General features: G+C 43.7%; 1 protein-coding gene across 3 annotated transcripts in view; it reads left to right on the forward strand.

Annotated features, from left to right (window-relative positions):
• The window catches only part of LOC146858995 (complement factor B-like), an 824,021-nt gene that overhangs the window by 400,718 nt on the left and 404,147 nt on the right, over positions 1-19,156 (forward strand). For 2 of the 3 annotated variants that reach the window (XM_085649642.1, XM_085649644.1), the window contains one exon: positions 5,892-5,969. The exons of the other annotated variant lie outside the window; for it this stretch is intronic. In XM_085649642.1, the coding sequence (XP_085505768.1) occupies positions 5,892-5,969 (78 nt within the window). The remainder of the gene's footprint in view (positions 1-5,891; positions 5,970-19,156) is intronic. 3 annotated transcript variants of the gene reach the window in all.

Below are 19,156 nucleotides of genomic sequence, written 5' to 3' on the forward strand. Positions count from 1 at the left end.
CTAGCCAGCATGTCCGCCAACTTTACCCTCCTCGGCGATTTTAACTTGCACTTCGACGACCCAAAAGCTGTAACAGCCGTCGAATTAGTTGCAGACCTTGTGACCCTGCAGCTATTGCACAAGGTCTCACACGCCACTCACATCAAAGGAAACTGCCTTGACTCTGTGTTTTCCAATCTGGAGAACCTTATAGGAGATGATCCCATTCCCATCCCTTGGTCTGACCACTTCCTTATTCCCCTTTCATGGTGCCCCAGGAGCCTCAACCTCCATATCCAACCTTTAATGACCTTGAGTCGGCCTTGGTCTAAGCTCAATCTAGACAAATGGATTCAAGTATTGGATAAGATCAGACTTGTACTTGATTCCTGTCCAGTCGCAGCTGATAAGGACTTCTGCAACTGGATTGAAGACTCACTAAATCAGGTCTTGCCAAAAATCTTGATTAAGAAAAAAAATAGCTCCTATAAATCTCCTTGGCACTCCGAGGAATTGCGGGCTCTTAAACAATGTTGTAAAGTGTATGAGAGAAGTTGGAGGAAAGACTTCTCTTCCAGTAAGAAGAACGATTATAGAAAAGCCGTCTGTAAATACAGAGCAGAAATGAAGAAGGCCCAAGCATCTTTCTATGAGAAAAAAATCCTTTTGGCATCAAACTCTCCTAGAGAGACCTTTCTTATCATTAAGAAACGGATTAAAATCCCAGCTCCTCCTATCGCCCCTGATATATCAGGTAAACGATGCAATAAACAGGCAGAGTTTTTTAGCACTAAAATTCATAACATCCTGAAATCGCTGTCTCGTGTCGAGGACGAACGCGATGATCCATGCGCCACTCTCCATAGTCACCTGTTGGAGTCCTTTCCCCCTCTTCCCCAAGAAACCCTTTTGACCCTGTTCTCTCGGGTGAAAAGAGGCTCACCCAGGGACCCGGCACCCATGAACATTTTGGAAAAGGCAGTACTCACAGTCGCCCCTGTTGTTGCAAATGTGATTAATACTTCCCTTAACACAGGAGTAGTGCCCCCTAAGTGGAAAAGGGCAATGGTAAAGTCATTATTGAAAAAACCTAATCTGGACCCGGTGGAGTTGGGTAATTATCGCCCTATCTCCCTCCTTCCTTGGATCGCCAAAGTGGCAGAGAAACATGTGAATTATATACTATCCAATTTTTTGGAAGCTCATAGTGTCCTGCATCCCTCTCAGACCGGATTCCGCCCACGACAGAGCACGGAGACCGCTCTGGTAGCTGTAGTAGAGGAAAGTAGAAAGATTGTGGACTCCGGAGGGTCGGCAGCCATCATCCTTCTCGACCTGAGCGCAGCATTTGATACGGTAAACCATCGTACCCTTATCTACCGGCTCAAAAATATAGGAATAGCTGCTACAGCCCTGAAATGGCTTTGCTCCTTCCTAGAGGGTCGTCTCTTTCAGGTCTTTGAAGGAGATGTGAGCTCACTACCCCAGCCTCTGCTATGTGGAGTCCCCCAGGGCTCGTCATTAAGTCAGACTCTTTTCAATATATATATATGCCCCCCTTGGCAGCAATCATTGCCCCATTTGGAATCCAAATGGTAACTTATGGCGACGACACCCAATTGGTTGTGGCTCTTAAACAAGCAACTCGCCAGACCAAGGCCCTTTATCTATGTTTAACTGAGGTCTCTAAATGGATGAATGCCTCCCAGTTGAAGCTTAACGGGATAAGACAGAGATCATGATCTTGGGTAACCCCGCCCCAGCGATATTGGAGTCCCTGTGGCCAGCATGCATGGGCCCACTTCCAGTTTTTAAATCTGAAGTAAAGAGCCTGGGTGTCTGGCTTTACCAGAACCTGTCATTCAAGGTGCAGGCAAGAAATACAGTTGCCACCTGTTTCGGCCTGCTCAGAATGTCTAGGAAAGTGCTTCCTCTTCTTCCTCCACTAGCCAAGAAAGTCCTAGTTCAGTCCTTTCAAGGATTGACTATGGCAATGCTCTTTACTTAGGAGCCCCGACGGCAGTCACGACTAAATTACAAAAGATGCAAAACTGTGCAGCCAGACTGCTGCTGGGTGTATCCAATCGCACCTCAGCTAAACCATCTATTTGCTCACTGCACTGGCTGCCGGTGAAGGAAAGGGTAAACTTTAAAACACTCTGTATTGTTCATAAGTCCCTTCAAGGGAAAGGACCTCCATTATTTTTACCTATGATTCGTCCATATAAAGCTAACAGGAATCTCTGGTCGGATGACCTCCACTTGGTGGCGGTCCCTAAAGCCAAGAGGGCCAGAAGTGATGGCCGTTTTTTTGTCTTAATGCTGCCAAACTATGGAGCGCATTGCCACTCCAGCTCCGGAGTGAACCCAACCACCTAGTCTTTCGAAGACAATTAAAAACCATTCTGTTCCCCTAATCCACCTCAGTCCTATCTGATCAGTCATGTTCAGCGCTGGGAGGCCTCCGGGTAGCCATGCGCTATACAATGCCCTTTCAAATTCATAGTGGTCCTAGGAATGGTATGATTCTAGAGTGGGCTACAATGTTGTGATGAAGCGGAAATGCTGTTGTATGCTGACCTCCATCCTGTGTGCTTCAAGGCAGCTTGACTGTACTCCTTAAGAATAAACATACCTGATCCTTCAACCCATCATCACACTCTTGTTTGGGATCAGACACTACAGTGAGGCAAAAGAGCAAGAATAATAATGGGGCAGTGAATAGGGTGGAAAGCACTGTGCACAGGAATATCCAGGTGGCTACTGCAGAACAAGTAAGAAACCCCTATTCAGGAGGAATGTTTAAGATGTTGTTAGTGAGTAAGCTATTGACTGTTATGGGCATAATGGCACCATGATCATCGCCACACAAGGGTATTACTGAGTAACACATAATGTATCCTGGTTCAAAACGTGTCACAGGACTCCTGTCCCAGCAAACCCCCAGCAGAGCTACTTAATCAAACTGGAAGAGGTGGAATAGGACAAGTGGACAACCCAAACATCAACAAGTTCACTGCCTCAAAACCACATTCAGGATTTCATATCTAACGTGCAGGAAACATAACCGTATGTGACAGATCAAGAAGTACCACTGGATCACAGTGTAGGATGCTACAGTCTAAGACCCAACCCCCGACTGTCACAAAGACTGTGAGACCACACCTGGTGAATCAGCAAGAGCATCACAGACAGGACAATGTGAATTATCGAGATCAGGTTGGTGATGGATGTAGTGTGCAAACCAGCCTCCTTTTAACATGCAACGCACATCCCTGAATGCTGACACAGAGTGTATTGTCAGAAGATCAATAAACTGCAGTGCAAACACAGGAGCTCAGCTTGCTTTCCAACCACACCATCAGCTCTGTTTTTCTTCTGCGGCTCCACCTGTGCTTACCACAGTCATTATATTGTATTGACACAGATGAGCCAATGAATGTTCAGGGTTAGGGCTTACCTCATTTAATTAAATAAGTTATTTAGGTTTCTGCACAAAAGATGCTGGGACTGTACTCTAGGCGCAAAAACAATTGATGGACAGAATGCAGAACAATGTAATACATTCACCCCAGTACAGAGATCTGGGCCTAAATCCATCGTTTTTTGCTCACCATGCCATTCCAGTTTCAACCCAGCCATATGCAAATCCGTCTTGAAGCTGTGGCCAATGGGAACAGCCCAGACCGAACTGCCAGGCCAGGTCCTCACTGGACTGGAAATAAACATCCTAGGAACAGTTTCGGGGTTTCACCCCTCATCTGCCAGGATAGCTTGACTCCAGTGGCATGGAGAGCACGGGACACATGTCTGGGTATACCCGTCCCACTCCGGGTGACAAAAACAACAATTGATGAACAGAATGCAGAACAATGCCATACATTCACCCCAGTACAGAGATATGGGGCTAAATCCATCGTTTTTTTGCTTACCATGCCATTCCAGTTTGAACCCAGACATATGCAAATCAATCTTGACCCTGTGCCCAATGGGAATAGTCCAGCCGGAACTGTCAGGCCAGGTCCTCCCTTGACTGGAAACAAGCATCCTAGACCGGTTTCATGGTTTCACCCCTCATCAGTCAGGATAGGTTGACTCCAGTGGCATGGAGAGCCCGGGACACACGTCTGGGCATACCCGTACCACTCAGGGTGACATAAGCAAAAACAACAATTGATGAACAGAATGCAGAACACTGTCATGCATTCACCACAGTGTAGAGATCTGGGCCTAAATCCATTGTTTTTGTGCTCACCATGCCATTACAGTTTGAACCCAGCCATATGCAAATCAGTCTTGACCCTGTGCCCGAACTGTGCTCTAGCCATCGTCATTCTCCTAGACAAGCTGTATTTAGGAATTAGGATTTAGTCTATCATTAGGTGTGTATGAGACAGTGGTGCAAGAGAGAGAGAGGGCAGAACCTCTTTGGTATTCGAGTGTTGGTTGATACAGTTGAAAATAAATTAATTTTCTGATGGATAGTCATTTACATAGATTCCTCACTGGAGCTCTTTCCAATCCTCAGGCTGGATCCATTCAATTTTCTAGAAGTTTTCCATCATTGATGTAAGGAAGTAATGTTAGAGTCAATGTCAGCCATTGGTCTTTAAGCAGCAACAAGAAGTGACAAATCAGTCTTTCTTTCCTACACCTCAAAGATGCAGAGATGTTGGGATCCGGAGTATGGACCCACATTCCTCCTGTCTGTGCAGCTAAATACTAAGCATGAGGTGACATCTTGCTACTTGATGCCATAAATGTTAATTGTCTTATTGTGAACCCCTAAGGGATGTAATATAAAAATCTAGGGATTAAACCAAAGGTGAGAGTTATGTGAAATTCATAGATGGATTCTAGCATGGTCCTAGCCGCTGGCATCCCTATAGTGACCACCATTTGGTGTTTTATTTTAAGCCCTCTGGGTGACCACATATGTCTACACAAAGGGCATTTGTGGTAGGTCAAATATGTAGGTAAGGCACTTGTATTCCAATGCAACATCTAAAGGCCTATGTTTATGCATAAGGGTGAAGAATATTCTGATGTTCAATAAATGTGATTGAGATGAAAAGAGAGATCTCCCCATTGAAAAAGATTTTTGCAGTTCGCTGAAAACACTGATGTCAAGACTTTATTTATGACTGTCATCTGATTGCTAAAGAATACAGTCTCCGAAGATGCAGTCTAGATTTTTGGGTCAGACGATGGAGGTTGAATGTAAGAAATAACTTGGGTGAGCTAGCATGTGGGCGAGATTCTGGCACCCTTCAGATTGCCTGCAGAAGGAATGCATGTGAAGGACCATGGTTACTGTCTGAATCGGGATTCTGAATGGAAATTGTTGAACTGAACAGAAATTATGTATTTTGTTTATGGCCAAATAAAGGATAACTTCATTATTCATGATTTTTTTATTCATTTCTGGACTGGGTTACACCAGGTATTTTCTCCATTGTGGTCTTGTTACTGCTGGTGGTAGGTATGTCAGATATGTCCAGACAGCCAGCCTTCCATGATATGAGTATGTGGGAAGTTGTACAGATACAGATTAAGGGTTGGTTATTCTATGGAAAAAATTGGAATATGGTGCCCAATCACTTCTGCCTTGCAGTATGAGCTATAATCACAAGTAGTCACTTGGTAAATGGGTTATAACATACGGAATTTGTTAAGTAAAAAAACAAATTCAACATAGTCCAGGATTTAAGAGGCATTTCCCCAGGAAATATCAGCAGGCTTGAGCTGCCAAAATTTACCTGTAGAAAATTGACTGCAAAACTCATAATACCAGTATGTTCAATAACAAGAAGTTCTGCAAATTCAGGAATTTTTCCCCAAACTTATAATCAGGGCTTAAAAGATCTTTAGACGTGTAGCATATAATGACCTCCTTTTGTTCTTTTCTGCAGGAGACTTTAGCGGAAGAAAGCCCTCAACTGTCATAGAGAGATTTGCTAAGCATGCAGAAAGAATGGACACTCAGCTAGGTGAAGTAATGTCTTGCTAGACTGCTTTTTATCTTTAAAGTTGTTTTTTAGATCCATGACCTTCTTTAATTGGACATCTGTGGTTATACATCTGATAGATTGACTTGTTTAGTTTATACAGCAGAATTAACAGTATTTTGCAATAAGGCTTAAATATTTGTAGACATCTCATTTACTGGCAATTTCTTTAAACTGCTAGTTTTTTGTTTTTATAACAGATTTTCTGATTTTATTGAGTTTATGCAGAAAAGCATGGCCGCACCAACCGAAAAGTGCACATAGGATAATAAAGTAACCAGACCAAAAACATGAAGAGAAAACTTGCACCGTTGACCCCTCCAACCCCTAAATACATGGCACCACCAACATTTGGTCTGGTACTTATTCCCGGGACCCTTGAGTAGCACTTGTGCTTGTCTACAATACCCTCACACCGTTTCCCGGAGACGTGCATGGTGGGAGGGCTTTGTCTCCTCAGTTCGTAGGGTCTACCTGTTGCTGGAGGTTTTTCAAAGCTTGTATTTTAAAAAGGTTTTTGACCCGTTTTAGTGCTATCGTTTGAATCCCTTTGTTTGGCTTTATGGCTCAACCGGTTGCAATTCTGGCTCATTGTAGCGTGGCGGTTACTCAACATTTGTTACAGCATTGGGTCTCCAATGTGGGGTATCCGGTTGTTTTTGTCGTTGAGGTGGATCCTGCGTACCGTTTTGAAGTTTTTTGCTCCTGGGTTACGTTTCCCACCGTGGAGAAGAATGCTAATTCTTTTCATGCCTATACTGTTGCCGCTGTTCCGGCAGCTTATCACCCATATGCGGTTGTCGAAGTTCCTCTTACGTCCTCGGAGTACCAGATTTGGTTTAATGGTGCCCTACCCCATCCTATTGCTCCTGTTCGAATGAGCCCCTTAAGTATTGACGGGGCTACTTGGCCTGTATTGGCCGGTTTTATTTCTTACCCAAACTATCTTAAAGCCAATTTGTTGCTCCTGCCTTTCTCGTGGCTCTGCCTTGGGCTGCGCCACCTGTGCAGGCTGCTCACAGTGGGGATCTTGTTATCAGCCTCATTATTATTAATTCAGTGATGGGCAAACGTGCTCAGAACCGTGAGGACTTTCCGTTTTGGATTGCTCAGCCTGACACAGTTTTCCCTCTCACTGGTCTTTTTGAGTAACATAGGATCCTTACTATGTGCTTGCCTAGTGGGCTGACTATAACACCAGGGGGAGGGTGTTTGCTTCAGTGTATACACATTGTTATGGCACCCCCTCGTTGAGCACTCTCCAGAGCGTTCTCAAACAAGTACAGAATGAACGTGGGGCAGGTCCTGCCCTAGATTTGGGGATGAAATCGGTTCCAATAGTCTCCGAAATGATTCTTTCTCACATGAAAGGTGTAGCAGCGTATTTAATGATTCGTCAACGCCTATTGGCGGTGGCTAACATTGACCGGGAATGTGAGTTGCTGATTATTATTGCTGATGTTCATACGTCCTTAGGTCTTGATAACTTGGGGGTTAGACCTTCTAATCAGGCTCAAGGTAAGCACCCTCCTGATAAGGAGGGTTGTCCTGTCTTTTCTAAAAGACATGGGAAAAATCTAAGCAGTAGCAGAAGCCTAGGTCTCGGGGTGGGTCACCACCCCCAGACGCTTCTGAACGTCGATTTGATTTACGTGATCACTCTAAAATTAAAACTCCTGAGAGGTTTCAGTTTCCTGATCCTGGTTCTCTTCGTTCCTTTCAGGAATCGTCAACAATACGACCAAGGAGAGCAGCAAGATGGCAGACAGGGTGAGTCCTCGCAACCCAAGCTGGACCCGGGGCGCTGTTTTGACGTGAAAGTTAAAAGACAGGAACCACCTCCATATAGAGCCCTGTTCTAGAAGAAGAAAGTTGCCGCTTTGACAGGAAAGTATGCCCCAGATGGTGTGAACCCTCCTGGACAGTTGTTGGGTGGTGTCTCTCCTTGACAGCTCAGTGAAGTTACCATAGAGCGTCAGACACTCCGCCAGTTTCTGGAGGCGAAAACAACAGACATCTTTGTAACTGTTGGAACCGACTGTATGACGTTACAATGCATTCTTTTACATCGCATGCCATTACATTGCATTTTTAGAAACTATCTTTACAACGCATTCCATTACATCGCATTATACCATTACAACACATACCATTACAACGCATTTAAGGTAAGTGTTGGATGGTGTAGGGGTAATAATTACTATTCTAACTCCAGTGAGTGCAACAGTAGTGTAGTGTAGTTCCTATTTCCCTAATAGGCTCTGCACATTGGAATAATATACCCTATAGATTTAGCATAGGACTGAGGTCAGTATGACCCTATCGAGTATATTAAACTTAATTAATTTGTACCAGCTAACTCAAAAGCCACTAGAAACTCCTTGTTAACAAGAAGGGAGTAGTTTCTGGCAACCGCTTAAACATGACAACTTTGTTTCCCTTTAGAATCGGAACACTCTCTGAATCGTGGAAACAACATATAACAGTTTCACTCAGCTAATCGTGCATGCTTAGGTTTTTTCAGAATTACACAGAAAGAATAGACGGGCGTTTCAATAAAAGGATTTATTGAACAGTCTTGTTTCTCGTGTAAGAGATATGAGCTGTTATAATCACAAGACAGTATGCGATATATATTATGTACAGCGTAAGTAGTAGAAAGAAATAATACTGCGCTAACATTATCTTTTAGCTATGACACATATATTCATTTACACAAATAAAATAAGCTAAAAATGCGAGTACTCATAAGATACTTCTCTAACTTGTTCTACCCCAGTGTACCTAACCTAAGTGTAGTACAATGTAAGAAGTAGGTGCTGTATGCTATAGTCTGGTATGCCAAGAGTCCCTCTAGGTTCTAGTCAACTCCATACCTTGAGAATGAGAGAGGTGGGAATCTCTTTCCAGGTCTCGAACTCTAACACCCCGCGAAGGGAGTCAGAACACTGGTAGCTGGATTCTCTGTGAGCAGGGATGACAGCGTCTCTTGTCAATGCGACAGGCCGGGACACGGGCTCCTCTAAAGTCGAGGTCTACTCCTACTTGCTTGGGCAAGGGAAGGTATATTTATACCTGGTAGGCGCCTTGGAATGTTAGCATTGACATAAAGTCGTGCAGAGGAAGACATCAGGAATTAACCCTTAAGGATTAGTGGTTCATGCATAATAAATGAGTTCTTGGAGAAATCAATAATCCTGTGCTAGGGGAACTCCCAAAAGCTTAAGGGTCTGGTTTCTAAGAACTTGTGGAAATGTGGATTTTCCTGATCAGTTATGTCCCCTATCTTGGACCCCAACGGTTCTATATGCATGTTACAAGTACATGTATGTTCCCTCCAGTTCCAGTTTTTAAGACGCAAACATATGTGTGTCTACCGTCAACATGTTCTCTGTCAGATCCGCCATCAATGGGCTGGATATTCGATTCCTAGGTATGACGGGCCACCGACTTTATATGGCTAAGTTACTCCATTTTTACAGTTCAGGCGAGTAGGCCCGATTCTGTCCTCAAAGCCTTTCCCTGCTCTCTGTCTCTGACAGCTTCAGCTTGAGCTCGCATCTGTATCCATGAACTTTGTCCTACTCCCTGTGCAGCTAACGGTGCCTGCCTCGGCCAGTTTTCGCCTGTCTGCCAAGAAGTTGTATTTCACCTTCGAATTATCTATTTTGCTCTCCAGCCGATGCATTCCTGTCCAGTGATTTAGGTAAACATTTCCTTTAGCTCACAAGCAAGGGACTCAGCCTTTCCGTCCTCCTGCAAGTGATTCATAGCCCTGTTGCCATGGAAAGTTTTCTATCCCTCGCATCTCATATAGACACTTAGACGCTTGTACACGTACACAGTCAGTATAGAATAAATTCTGTCCGAGAGTCTCTTCCTTGTGGATAACATAGTTCTTTAAACATAGGATGTTAGATATGATTTGGGATTAGGTTGACTTGACCCCAGACTTCTCGTCTCCACATGTAGAGCTAAATGTCAAGTCCCCTTCACCCCCTAGTTGCACGTCAATTACACGTCATGCTGCCGCGCGCGCATCTATGCCAAGTATTATCTTATAGATCCACCTATGTCTGATAATTCTAACCAATCATGTTTCTTTTATTCCTTATTACGCCTAGTTTCGATTATGTCACTGTCACGTCACTTTTCTTAACAAATGTTACGCCTTCTACATTCGTTTCATTGTAATGCACTTATTATAAAAATACATGTCTGTTAATGAATTATTGTACTTCACTTCCTGAACCCTCGTGGTGACGGAACCTGAGGGCCGCGACTCGAGTCGGCCATTTTGAATGGAATAAAGCCCATTAGAAAACCTCTTATACCACGGATTCTGCCTCTTGTTATTTTGAGCTATTTACTTTATTTTAAGATTCCGTATGAAATTCAGTCCGGTATTTTTATTTACCACATAATGGCGCCCGAATAGGGACACTTTCTCATCTCACGCGCCGGCGGTGCGTTGCAGGCCCGGTCTCCTGCCACAGCTGGACGGACCATAAACGCGTACCAGCAGGATTTCCTGTAAGCTCCCTCCGGTCAAGCGGGGGCGACTGAGGCTGCGATCAACCCAGACGAGGCGGTGAGAAGTGCGAAGTATCCCGACCAGAGCCTAGCTGAGAGAGCAAGATCCGAGGTATACAGAGGCCCACCAGGTTTTCCGAAATCCCGACGTCCAGAGGGTCCGATGTCCGCAGTTATCGAGTCCTGTCCATTCTCTGAGGCCTTCCGTTTCAAGGAGCTACTCGGTGAGTACCATCGCCGGGGAGGCGTGTTGACGCACACATAGGTTGTGCCGGTCAAGACGGATTTGGGTACACAAATCCGGTCTGCACTGTTTAGCAGTGTATATGTACTGTTTAGCAGTATATCAAGTATTCCGAAGTATTCAGTTATTGTCAAGAATTCATATCAAGTATTCCGAAGTATTCAGTTATTGTCAAGAATTCAGCGTGGTGATTAGTTAGGCAGACTGTCATCATTGTCGATCATTGTTATAATGTTTAATGTTTAATGTTTAAAGTATTCAGAAATGTCTTGCATATTGTGGTATGAATGACTGTTCATTGTTCACTGTTCATTTATGGTGTTTTTCGTATTAAGAAAATTCAAGAGTAAGTATCAGATCAGTTGTCAATATGCCGCTCTTCTCGAAGTTAAGACAGATTACTACCAGAAAAGGGGTGCTTGAAGAAGCAGTTCCTATTCCTCCTAGAGACACTCCAGGACATTTCATGTACCATAAGCATGGCTTAGATGCCATATTGTTTCTTGATCTATGGGTAGATTATACCAAAGGATTACCGGAAAGTCAAAGGTGGCCCACAGCGGGAACCTGGGATGCAGAGTGCATCATGAAAGTGGAGGAAGAGTTATGGAAAAGAAAGGTCAGACAGTCACAGAAAGACGCTGTTGAGTTATGGCGTAAAGAATCTCATAGACGAACAGAAAAAGCACGTAGACAAGAAGAGAGGAGTAAAGAAAGTTCAAATAAAGTTCAAGAAAATCTATTAATTGAGGAAGGTATCCGAGTGAAATCAGAACAAGTGAATAGACAAAGAAATGCTCTTATGAATGGTATGTATCCCCTTCTAGCCGAAGGACTACCTAAGGCTGTTACAGAGGTGCCAAAAGACTTGCCACCCCCGTTATTTCCAATTAAGGTACATCCAAAGGGGCTTCCCAGAACCGCAGAAGATGTTTTTCTTTCCTCATATCTAGACGATGCAGCTCCCGAGTATGCTAACGCCACACCACATAGACCGTCTGGCGGAGGGGTTCAACGTCAGGATCAGGTATCTGTCCCCGTGCAACAGCAAGTCCCGATACAAGCTTCGGCAAGCACATCTGTTTCCGCATCTGTCTCCGCAGTCGACTCTACAGAGGTATCAACACCCATAGTTGCTGTGTCACGTTCAACGAATCCATTCACACCCGACGCCCCAGATGGGGCCACGGGAGGTGCTAGCAGTACCTTTACACCACCCAGAATAAATAAACTTGTTTTTCAAGAGTCAGCGCATTCACGTACACCAAAATTCGTAAATGAACGTACGCTTAAGGAACTCCTTGTAAATTGTAGATATGACCCCGTGGTTGGTAAAGAGGACGAAATGGTCCTGGCATCATTACGTATCAGGCGAGCCGCAGAGTATTTAGCAAGGTTACCAGGGATGACTACGCATCTAGATAACATATATCATTTTGTTCAAACAGGACGAGATCCAGGATGTATTAACAGAGCTATGGAATTCCAGAAAGTAGAGATACAGGGGGAACTGTTACGTTTCCTCATAAATTGTGTAATCAGAAATCAAGATCGTCCGGGGGTAGACCCGAATGCAATGCTTATTCTTACAAGATGGAGTCAGAATATATCAGAAGGGAGACACGATAAGCAAAATTGTATAATAGCCATGTGCCGAAAAATCCGTAAAGAAATAGAGCGTATTCATGAAGAAAGATTGGGAACAGACGAGTTTGAGCAAGATGAAGTGTCCGAATCAGGGAATTCCGCAAGACAGTCAGAGACCATAGCCTATGTAGGCAGAGGAAGATCTTGTGAAAATACTAGATGTTTTTCTGATCCCATACACTCTGTATGTCCAAATAATAGCAGAACGTATCCGACGCCTGTAATAAATCTGAAATCTCCTGAACATTTGTTTCAAGCCGCAGATAAAATACTACGAGAACGAAGAGGTTATCACCTCCTCGATTCCATGGATGAGCAAGAATTAGCCAGATCAGCCGTTCACTGGATTGACAGTCCTGAAAAATACGGTGATGAGACCGTAGCACACACGTTTTTTAACCTCAGTACAGATGAACAACGTTTAGCTGGAATATATATGATTCAGCAACTCCTCATATTATATAAGAGCCAACATGCTGACCCTGGTCCTTTACCTGATATATTAACGGAACTACTCACGAATAGATGGAGAGGTTCTAGTAACAAGCTAATTAAAGAGATATTAGTGTCACGTAAGCAGTATGTCCTTTTTGTAAGTCCGGATTCTCTCTCGCTGCCCCACAGAGAAAGAGCACCGTACTACATGGATAGACAAAATCCTCTACGAGAAGTGCACCCAATAAAAGGCGAAGACAATGAGTTTCACCGTGTATTTGTTTACACACCCATATCAAAAATGGAATTATTAGAAATGAAAAAAGTAGTACCTAGTCATGACAAAGACCCAGCGGGTTTCCACCGAGAAATTAAAGACATGTTACTGATGGGAGAGTACACCTTTCCTGATATTATGACGATATTAAAGGTGCTTTTGCCTGCTGGCATATATGAAAAACTGAAAGAAAAAGAGTGGGAAGTGGGAGACCAAAAGATAGACTGGACAGCATTAGCAGAGGAAGAAAGGGGCCGAGCTGCAGGTTCGGGGCTCGGGGATAAAGTTAAACTATTACCAGGTTTACTAGTACAGGTACTGCCACGTTTATTAACTACAAAAAAGGAAGATTGGGGTGCAATCACAGCCTGTAAACAAAAGCAAGATGAAGACACAAGCGATTATTATGCTCGATTTGAAAAATGTTTTGGTATAAATAGTGGTATAAAAGCAAGTAGTGATTCATATCCACATTTATTTGTGACAAAATTAGTGGAAAATGCATTGCCTCCAGTGAAGAATAGAATATTGAAATTCGAGAGTACCTGGCAAAGTAACACTCCGTCGCAAATGCTACAAATGTTACAGTATCATCACAATAGAATTAGGGATGAACAAGAACACGAGCATAGACGCATGAAGGATACAAAAATGAAAATGCTAGTTTCTCAGACAGTACCAGCGGATGGTCACAAAAAGGGTGTGACACATTCTGGTGATTCTGCAGTTCCTGTAAAAGGAACCTGCAATTACTGTAAACAACTAGGCCATTATGTACATGATTGTCAAGTCCTGAAACGTAATATAGCTACAGGTATTGCAAAGGAGAGACCACGATTAGTTAGACAAGATCAGAATGAACAAGGAGCTATGCAGCATGGACAGTCCATGCCAGTTCAGCAACAGTCCATGCCAGCCTCACAGCAACCCATACAGTTTGTGCCAGCTGCACCACCGTTGCCTGCTACTGCCACACAAACCACAACACGACAAATGTATCAGACTGCACAGTATGAATACCCTGAGTATCAGCGTTACGCATGAACCAGCCTAGAGAGGGAAGTTGACTTACCGCTTATCGAGATTCCGGTAGATCAAGAAGGACCTTATGTACATAGTGAATTATTAGGTCAAGATAGAAAATTCTTACTCGATACAGGGGCAAGTCGAACAACCATAAAACGTAGTGAAGTTCCAGGGGCACCCCTCTCAGGCTCTCAAAATGTTTCCCTTGGTTTTTCAGGAAAACCTATTGTTAATGAAGTATCACAGCCTCTACCACTTACGATAGGACCTTTGACACGAACTACAGATTTATTGCTTACTAAATCATGCCCAGAAAATCTGTTAGGAATTAAGACTCTGAAAGCACTAGGAGCCATAATATGTTGTTCTCCGGAAGGAGTAAGGTTGTTTTTGCGTGATTTTAAAGGTCACTATGTGTCCAGAGACATGGATCCCCGACTACAGACTTTACCAGTACATCTATGGGCACAAGGCCCTACGGATGTTGGCTGCATGAACATTACACCCTATCGAGTTACATTGAAAGCAGGAGTGGTACTACCACGAATGCGACAATACAAGTTACCGCATGATGCTGTAGTGGCTTTGTTGAAAATCATTGATGAGCTAATTGCCCAGGGAGTAGTTGTAGAAACAGACTCCAATGTATGTAATTCACCGATAATTCCGATTCTTAAACGAACTGATCCTACTGCTCCACCAGTGTACCGATTGGTTATTGATTTGCGTGAACTAAACAAGTGTATTGTACCACAATTCCCTGTGGTCCCTGATATATCATCATTGTTGACAGCAATTGATTCCGAAGCAACATTTTTTACTGTAATTGATCTCAAGAATGCCTTTTTCAGCGTCCCAATAGATCCGGAAAGCCAATACTTGTTCGGATTCAGTTTAAATGGGCGCAGCTTTAAATTCTCACGCGCTCCTCAAGGATTTACGGAAAGCCCCAGCATCTACAGCCAAGCATTGAAACGAGAGCTTGACAGTATCCACATGCCAGTCAATACTGCACTGCTTCAATATGTCGATGATCTGCTGATCACCGCGAGAAGCGAGCCAGAATGTGAAAAAGCTTCTCTGACAGTTTTACATTTCCTAACCGACAAGGGGCACAAGGTGTCCCCTTCTAAGCTGCAATTCTGTGTTCAGCGAGTTATTTATCTTGGTCACTCGCTGTCCAAGGAGGGAAGGCAGCTTACACCAGATCGCATCCAGTTAATTGCTAACATGTCAATACCCCAGACACAAAAGGAGGTGCGGGCTTTCATAGGCCTCACTTCATATTGTAGGCAGTGGATCCCTCAGTACGCATTTCTAGCAAAACCACTCATTCAGTTAACTACACAGGAGGCAGCCACATCGACTGTTCTCCCTTGGACTCAGGAACATACACAAGCTTTTGAAAGCCTAAAGGAAGCTTTATGTCAAGCACCTGTTTTAGCAACACCATGTTATAGCAAACCTTTTACACTCTTTGTTACAGAACGCGAAGGTACTGCCTTGTCAGTACTCACTCAGGATCAAGCAGGATCATGCAAGCCATGTGCTTATTTTTCCAGTACATTAGATCCCGTAGCTCAGGCTTTGCCTGCATGCCTGAAATCAGTGGCAGCGACAGCTTTAGCAATCAGACAAAGCGATGCCATAGTATTAGGACACCCATTGACAGTTCAAGTACCACATGCAGTAGAGGTTCTTGTGAACCGAACACAAACACAACACTTGACCATAGCAAGACTTACCGGTTATGAACTGACATTGTTTCAACCACACATAGAGATCCGACGGTGTAATACATTGAATCCTGCTACACTATTACCTGTAATTGGAACAGACCCACTAGCTCATGATTGTGTTGAAATCATTGAAATAAAGACGAAACCTAGACAAGACTTGACAGACGTTCCATTGTTAGATCCAGACCTGACGTTGTATGTAGACGGATCATGCATGAGAGCAAGTACAGGAGATTTAGTGGCCGCGTATGCAGTCACAACAGACACTGAAGTTATTGAGACACATTGTATAGATACTCTGTCAGCCCAAGCAGCAGAACTTATTGCTCTAACGCAAGCCTGTATTCAAGCCACAAATAAGAAAGTTAATGTATACACTGACTCACGTTATGCATTCGGAGTTGTACACGACTTCGGCGTGCTGTGGCGAGAGAGAGGTTATCTAACGTCCCATGGTGCCCACATTCAGCACGGGCCCCTCATTCATGCTTTGTTAGACGCAATACATCTACCCACTGCTATATCGATTATGAAATGTAAAGCACACACGAAGGTTACTGATACCATTTCTCAAGGCAATGATTTAGCTGACAGAACAGCTAAACAGACTGCTCAGAATCGCACATTAGACATGACAAAGCCAATAGTTCAGACCCCAACACAGTGTATGACAATTAAGGATCCCGCACTTGACGTAATTGACATACAGACACATGCCACAGCAGAAGAAATAAAGAAGTGGACTGAACTAGGAGGGATCCAGACAGATCAAGGGTGGATGACGAAGGAGAAATCTGTATGGTTTCTCCCTGATTCCATGGTTCAAGCCATTATAGCTACAGTTCACAGTCCAGCACATTTAGGAGAGAAGGCTATGCTAGACAGCATTCAGCACATTTGGTTCAACAAACATTTACGAGCAGCAGCTAAACAAAAGGTTCGTACCTGTATGATATGTTGTCAGTTTAATCCAGGAAAGAGTGTTCCCGTAGAGCAGGGTGGATTTCAGCCTCCTGACCATCCTTTTGAAGTCCTCCAGATGGATTATATTCAGATGGAACGTTGTCGAGGATTCAAATATGTCCTCGTAGTTGTCTGCGCTCTCTCCCGTTGGACAGAGGCGTATCCCGTATCAGATTACACTGCCCCGACTACTGCCAAGCAGCTAGTTCGAGAATTCTTCCCACGGTACGGTTTACCACGTGTTGTATATTCAGATAATGGCCAGCCTTTCTCATCCGAATTAATGAAACATGTCTCACTCTTGTTGGGATATCAGTGGAAATTCCACTGTGTCCGACACCCCGAGGCAGCAGGTCTCGTAGAAAGACATAACCAGACACTGAAAATCAGACTGTCCAAAATATGTAGAGAGAAAGGTGTCGACTGGATAGTAGCATTACCAGTTGCACTCTTTTACATGAGAATGGTAGCACACTCTAGAACAGGGCTATCCCCGTATGAGGTGATCTTCGGTAGACCGCCGAATATGTGGGGGACGCCTATACCACGTAAAATAACTGATGTTGACTGTAATATGCTGACAGATTACTTGGCTTCCTTGATGTCTGCACTACAATCTTCTCGTTCACAGGTAGCTGCAGCCTTTCCCGACAACACTGAGGCGAAACCCCATGACGTTGTTCCGGGTAATCTTGTCTTTGTGAGAAACTTCGACAGGAAAAGTCAATTGGAGCCCAGGTGGAAAGCACCCAAGTTGGTCCTGTTGACCACAAGAACAGCCGTGAAGATCGAGGGACGAAAAGGGTGGATTCATTCAAGTCACGTCAAAAAATTTCATGGACTTCCTCCTGACACAGACAGTACTGCCCGTGTGTCTTCCCCCATTGACTCAAAGCTACCTTTGGCTGAGGCCAGTAGCACCGAACTCTATAAACAGAAACTCAGGTCCAGATCTAAACTGTCGGACGATTTGATTGTTTAAGTCCTCTCCAAGGTGAAGCGGTTGAATCTGTCCCGACATGTACCCCTTAGGTCTGAATCACGTAGAGTCCAGAATCATAATGAAACGACATGCTTATTGTAAATTACTGCGTAACCACTGTATTGTGACTTTATTAATTTTGTCTTCCTTGAGTTTTTTAATAGTTACTGCAAGTATATTGTTGCATATGTATTATCCTGTTTCTAAACGTGTTTTCAATATAACTGATGAACATTCTTTTAGTGACCTACCGCCACATGAATTATCTTATAGACTTGCGCTGCGCAATAACACCTTCATTAGTATGTTACATCATTCCCATCAGACTAGTAATGCGACCAATTGTTGGGTGTGTGGCCGACTTCCTCCCTATCAGAATAACAAAGGAGTTCTGCCTTTCTTTCCACATCCGTTCACACACAATGGCTCCTGTGGAGCATGGTTTAGTTTATTAAATTCCATAGACCCAGACACAGCAGTTTATCAACAACATTGGATATGGGGAAATCTGAATCTAGTTTTATTCAAAGTCTGTCACCCTAATAAGGAGGGTCACCCCAGTAGAACAGGAACTGATTTAGAAAATGAAGTGTATAAATTAGGTAATTTTACGCCTAATCTTATGATTCTGAATGTCAAATCCGAAGTTGAACTAATTCTGCCCACTATGTCAGTATTTCCAGTTAAGGGTGAATTATGTGTAAGAAAAGTTGGTTCCATACACATGGGCCATAGCCAATGCGTTACTACAGTAGAATATAGTGATCAAGGTAAATCTTCATTTAGAGCTTCTCGCCATTCTTACTTTATATGTGGTCAGACGGCATATATGCGTCTGCCTCTAGATTGGGATGGTACCTGTTACATAGCATTCCTTTTGCCACCCGTTTTCCTAGCTCCCCCTGATTATTATCGAAATGTTCATTTAGTACACAATAGAGAGCAAAGAGATCTCCCAGTTGTCGATTATACTGAAACAGCATGGGACAAGTATGTAGATTTCAATAAAGGTATCTTTCCCTATATAGGTACAATATCAAATAGTAAGCTGATACGCAGACTCACCAAGACTCTTGAAGCTGTAGTAAACGAGACTATAGCCGCCCTAGGCAATCTGACAGAGGAACAATCAGTGATGAGAATTGTTGTTCTCCAGAATCGTCTTGTCCTTGACGTCATCCTGGCCGATAGGGGCGGAGCTTGCAGGGTCATCGGATCCAGCTGCTGCATATTCATACCAGAAAATTCGCCATCTGTATATAAAGCTATAACACGCCTTCATAAGATTGTAAGCCAGATACACGAAAATCCAGGCACTTGGAC

This window comes from Triturus cristatus, chromosome 3_2, assembly GCF_964204655.1.
Source record: "Triturus cristatus chromosome 3_2, aTriCri1.1, whole genome shotgun sequence".
Lineage (NCBI taxonomy): Eukaryota > Metazoa > Chordata > Amphibia > Caudata > Salamandridae > Triturus > Triturus cristatus.